The 5351-nt window shown below is 47.5% G+C and overlaps 1 protein-coding gene across 1 annotated transcript; it reads right to left on the reverse strand.

Moving 5' to 3' along the window:
* Positions 1-4992, reverse strand: LOC133365137 (uncharacterized). Its single transcript, XM_061586587.1, has 2 exons — positions 4430-4992; positions 1-987 (listed from the first exon to the last, which is right to left on the reverse strand). The coding sequence occupies exons 1-2, from the start codon at positions 4914-4916 to the stop codon at positions 380-382; spliced, it is 1095 nt and encodes a 364-aa protein (XP_061442571.1). The 5' UTR covers positions 4917-4992; the 3' UTR covers positions 1-379.
* Between the last annotated feature and the right edge of the window lie 359 nt (positions 4993-5351).

Genomic DNA, 5351 nt, shown 5'->3' on the forward strand with positions numbered 1-5351 from the left:
AGCAAGACAGCCAATCATTCAAATATAATTACTTTGGGCAGGTGAGGCTAATCCTAACTATGTGGACTACACTCCCACCTTCAAAAGGCATTAATTCTCATTATTGCATAACTCCAGAGTGAAGGATGTGTGTAAAATCCTCACTCCTTGCTCTTGGAGCCATGCACGTGGTTCCAACCTCCACACCATGGCCCCGCCGTACAGGCATTCACCATGATGCGCAAGCCGGTCCCATAAGGACACCACCCAGATCCCCACCAGAGATGAACCCTGATGGTTCCCCGGGAAGTGCTCCTTTTATGATGCCTTAACCGCCTAAACATATAATCCCCCTATATACCTCACCTGCCCGAATTCTATGCCACAAGAGGGGATCAGCTCAAGCTTGGTCCACTCCACCCAACGAAGACAACAAAACCCTTAAACTCTTCATAATATCCTCCAAAAACAAATCACACCCCTGGTCTGAAAGATGAACACCATCCCCACGAAACAAATGTGGGGCATGGAACCTAATCCTGTCGTGGGGAATGAATGCCCCCCCAAGCAACAGGACAAGAGCCCTGATCTTCCTATTCACCCATTTCCGAGATCTATCGATCCTGTTGGGATGAATAGCACCCCTCCACACCCTTCTAACAAGCATATCTGACCACACAATTATAAGCCGTGGATATGAATTAATAAGCCACGTGAGATCGCGAGTGACCTTAACAAGCAGGTCCACACCTGGACGCTGCACCAAATCATTTCCCCCTAAATGGATCAATAATATATGTGGCCGATCCATAGAAGACATAATACGGCACACAGAAGGCAAAAACGCGTCCCATAACATGCCCCTCTGGGCTACCCAGTGAACTGTAGCGGTAGCCGAAAGCTGCAGCTGGGTCCCAGGAGCAGACGAAGAAGCCCTCCGATGAGCCCAAAACAAAATTGAGTGGCCACACAAGACGATCCTCACGGGAATAGGGATGCTTAGCAAACCTGGGGAAACAGAAACAAAACCTTATTATTAAGGCCTGACATAAGATTTGAATGCATCGGAACGCCATCTTCCAATCGCCTGTATATCGCTAACGCTCATGCCCACGAGGGCTGCGGCCGTAGCCGCACCAATCCGGAAAGAATGCAGCCCATAGACTCCAGCATCACGACCACTGGCCAACAAGGCCCGCCGAACAACGGCCCAAAATTGAAATTGAGTCAGGGCAGAACCGTCAGCATGAATGAAAAGATAACACTGGCCTGCTGGCCGGAGAGACAGAAATTGTCGCATTGCAGCCACAGGGCACAATTCAGAGACCTGGCAACTGTGTAAAAACACAATAGTGCCACAGCCTTTTTGATCAGTCTTAGAGACCCGCAGGGAAAGCCTCACTGTATCGGCACCTAATGTGCAATCGCCTATGCATAAGGCACGATAGGTCACATCATGCTTGGAGGGGGCCAATACTTCACTAGGGCGAAAAACACCGTAAAACATCATCAGAGTTACTGCGGCGAACAGGTGCGACTCATACCGAGATGAGCATAATGAATTAAACAATGCCAGGATCTGGAGGAGAACATCGGGCGTGATTGGCCTCCTCCGGTCAGTGGACCTGGGAGTGGAACGCTACCAACCCTCAAGGACCTTTCTGACCCTAAAATCTACAGAATGATCCGGCAGCCCCCGTGCCTTAGAGATAAAGGCAAGCACGGAAAGGTGACCGGCGATAGTAGAAACAGCATTGTTTTGCCCTTTTAAAGTTATCATAAACTGCAATAGATGATCCACAGGAATAGGCCACGCCAAAGGCATCTCCTTGCTGATGCGGAAAGTCTGGAACTTAGCAAATGAACGCTCGTACGCATTTCGAGTACTGGGAGCCAGAGCAGCTGCAATCGCAACCCCAACTTCTAGTTGCCAAGGTTCCACAGGAAAGGTGGGACTGGCACAGGATCTAGTGCCGCTCCAGGTGCAAGCTCCCGAAAGCGCACCATCTGTAAGCGGGAAAGGGCATCAGCAACGGAATTTAGTAAACCTGGAACATGCCTGGCAAGGAATAAAATATTAAAGCGCAAACATTGTAAGACAAAAGCCCGCACTAAGCGCATAACACAGGGAGACTTAGAAGTTTGTGCATTGATAACGCAAACCGTGGACCAATTATCACACCAGAAGCGCACTGTGCGATTCTGAAATGACAATGGCCAAATATGTACAGCTACTACAATTGGAAAGAATTCCAGGAATGTCAAATCAGAAGTAATTCCATTGGCAAGCCAAGAGGCAGGCCATCGCTCAGCGCACCACTGGGATCTAAATATTACTCCAAAACCAATTCCCCCAGCGGCATCAGAATGCACCTGCAATTCGGCTTCCAATAACAATTCCTGTCGCCAAAAGGAAAGGCCGTTGAATTCTGTCAGGAATTTAAGCCACATGTGCAAATCCGCTCTCATTCCTGCTGTAATACGCAGAAAATGAAAACGAGAGCGAACACCCTTCATGGCGTCACATAGCCGCCTGAGTAATGCACGACCAGGGGAAATAACTTTGGAAGCAAAAACTAAATGTCCTACCAGCTCCTGCAATTGACCCAGTGTAAGTTTCTTTAATACAAGCACTGATTGAAGCAGTTGTCGCAGTGCAACCAACTTATCCAACGGCAAACGTGATGACTGCGCTACCGTATCCAACTGGATCCCTAAGAAAATAAGGGAAGTAGCAGGGCCCTCAGACTTCTCAGGAGCTAGAGGAACTCCCAATTCCTCAGTTAAAGAGGTGAAGGATTGCATTAAATAGAGGCAGTGAGAAGTCCCAGCCAGCCCAACAAATAAGAAATCATCAAGGTAATGAGCAGAGAAGGAGGAGGAAGCTTTCCTCCGCAGTGCCCATTCCAGAAACGTGCTGAATGCTTCGAAAGCAGCACAAGACACGGAACAACCCATTGGCATGGCCCTATCTAAATAAAACTGGCCCTGAAATTTAAAACCCAATAAATCTACATCATCAGGGTGCACAGGCAGGAGGCGAAAAGCGGATTTTATATCACACTTTGCCATTAATGCACCCCTGCCAGCCCTCCTAACTACTCTCACTGCCTCGTCAAAAGAAGTATACTGAACTGACGCGTGTACCGGCGAAATGCCATCATTAACAGAGGCACCTTTCGGGTAAGATAAGTTATGAATAAGCTGGTATTCACCAACCTGCTTCTTAGGCACAATACCTAACGGGGAAATCCTCAAATTTCTCAAAGGAGGACAAGGAAAAGGGCCGGAAATACGATCTGCACTTATCTCCTTATTAAGCTTAGCTAACACAACAGACGCTAAATGGCTAAGAGAGGGCTGATTGACTACTGATGTAGCAATCCATGGACCCTCAAAGGGAATACGAAAACCATCAGTAAAACCTTGCAGTATGAAACTAGCAGCCTGTCTATCAGGGTAAAACTCTAACAGCTTAGCCAAAGGAGCCAGCTTGACCGGGCTACTGGCCTTGCGACATACTGCCGCTGTTGCCAGAACCACGTTTGGGCTGGTGATGCTCCCCTGTACCCTGGCGAGCCGTACGTGCATGCTGACAGGAGGAACTGGGGTGGTTGCCACCACACATTGCACAGGCGTGTCTGAACCTACAAGGACGTCTGAGGCATCTGCCAGTGCTGTTGAATGCCCAGCAGACTTGCTGGGATTGAACCCAGTGCCCGCCATGGTTGGAACCAAAGGCGGCAGTCTGCACTCGTGCTAACAAATGCCCACTATCAGCTCTATCGCCCAAGGTGGGCCTGGCGGGGGTCATAGATCGGAGCCAAAGACCGGCATGCTCAATATCCCAACGGAGGGTGGGATCCAATGCCGCCCTCTGCCTGAAATTCTCATCATACTGAAGCCAAGCGGTGCCAGAGAATTCCCGGAAAGCTCGATGAACAATGTCCTGATACTTTATCATGGATATGCCTGAGTCATAACCCCCATATAAATTGTATAGGCATTCAACCAATTAGGCCAGATGCGATCGACCCTCCGCTTAATAGCGGCCTCACGCTCCTTAACCTCCTGACCATCCTTAGGTTTTGTTTCGTTTTCACGAAACAGGAGAGAAAACAAATCGATGTACTCTCCACGCCAAATTTTTTCCTTGGTTCCTAACAATAAATGGTCCCCTAAAGGAAGAGATGTGTCACCCTGTGGATAAATCCCTTGAGGAAGGGGCAAGTAAGCGGGCGCCAGAGAGGAAGAATTGGCAGATGGCTGCCAAGGAGATACTGCAGCAGCAGGCCAAGGGAGCTGTGGGTGCTGAGGCACCAACACCCCCCCATAAAAAAAGTAGGGTGCGTAGAATCACCCAGCACCGGGGAACCAGCAGCTGGGGTATCCTGAAGAAGGGGACTGGAGGCATGTACTTGTGTAGTGTGAGGGTGTAATTGTTGCCCACCTGTATAAGCTGCAGGAGAAGCAACGACCGGCGGCATGGTGAACCCAGTAGACCTAGGAGTGAACGTGGCAGGCGCTGGAGGAACAGGCATCTGTACATCCCGACGCTCAAATTCAGGCAAGGTAAGATTCGTGGGCGGAACAGCAGGCAAACCAACTGGAGGAGTATGCACCGAAGACCCCTCCATGGGCGTAGCATCTTCAAGCACACCAACTCTAGAAACCAAGTCAGCGAGAAGACGAGATTTAGTCATTTTGGAAGCTAACCTAGCAGATTTCTTACCTACAGGTCCGGAACTGGGACCCGCATCGACATCCTGAGTCTGCCTGCGTTCCCTTTCCAGCGCTTCAACTCTAGCCACCAAGGCACGGATGGTCCCCAAATCCTCCTCTTCGTCAGAAGATTGATGCTGCATTGAAGGAGGGCGCTTGGTGGCCTGCTTCAGCACACGAACCCCTTTCTTCTGTTGCACCTTCTTGGGAGGCATGGTCAAAAGACCGGGATAAACAATTACACAATTAACAAAGTTTATATACCACCAAATATGTACAAAAATTCTTCAATTTAACCAACTAACACAATTGCCAATTATAATAGAAAATCGAAAATTAAAATTATTTTAATTTTATGCTAATTAAATTTATCTATTTTTTATTTATTTTATTATTATTTATATATATAAATTAAATACCATTTATTATTTAATAATAAATAACAGAATTAATACTATACTATAAACTATGGGAAGGGGGGAAGGAAAGTGGAAAAAGGAGGGGGGGTTGAATTTCAATCAACTAAATAGAATTATAAACAACAACTATAGGGTAAATAGTAATACCCACAAAACAATTAAATATAAGAAGCAAAACTATTAATTTAAATAAACAAGACTCCAGATAATTAAAAGATCAACGAGCAAAAT

This window comes from Rhineura floridana, chromosome 10, assembly GCF_030035675.1.
Source record: "Rhineura floridana isolate rRhiFlo1 chromosome 10, rRhiFlo1.hap2, whole genome shotgun sequence".
In the NCBI taxonomy this organism is placed as follows: domain Eukaryota; kingdom Metazoa; phylum Chordata; class Lepidosauria; order Squamata; family Rhineuridae; genus Rhineura; species Rhineura floridana.

Bases quoted from the DNA above. Each gene is read 5' to 3' on its own strand.
- LOC133365137 (XM_061586587.1), bottom strand. From the start codon at position 4,916: ATGCCTCCCAAGAAGGTGCAACAGAAGAAAGGGGTTCGTGTGCTGAAG. The intron at 988-4,429 runs GTGGGCAACAAT...CTGTTTCCCCAG, and splicing joins TTCTCCTGCAGCTTATACAG to GTTTGCTAAGCATCCCTATT.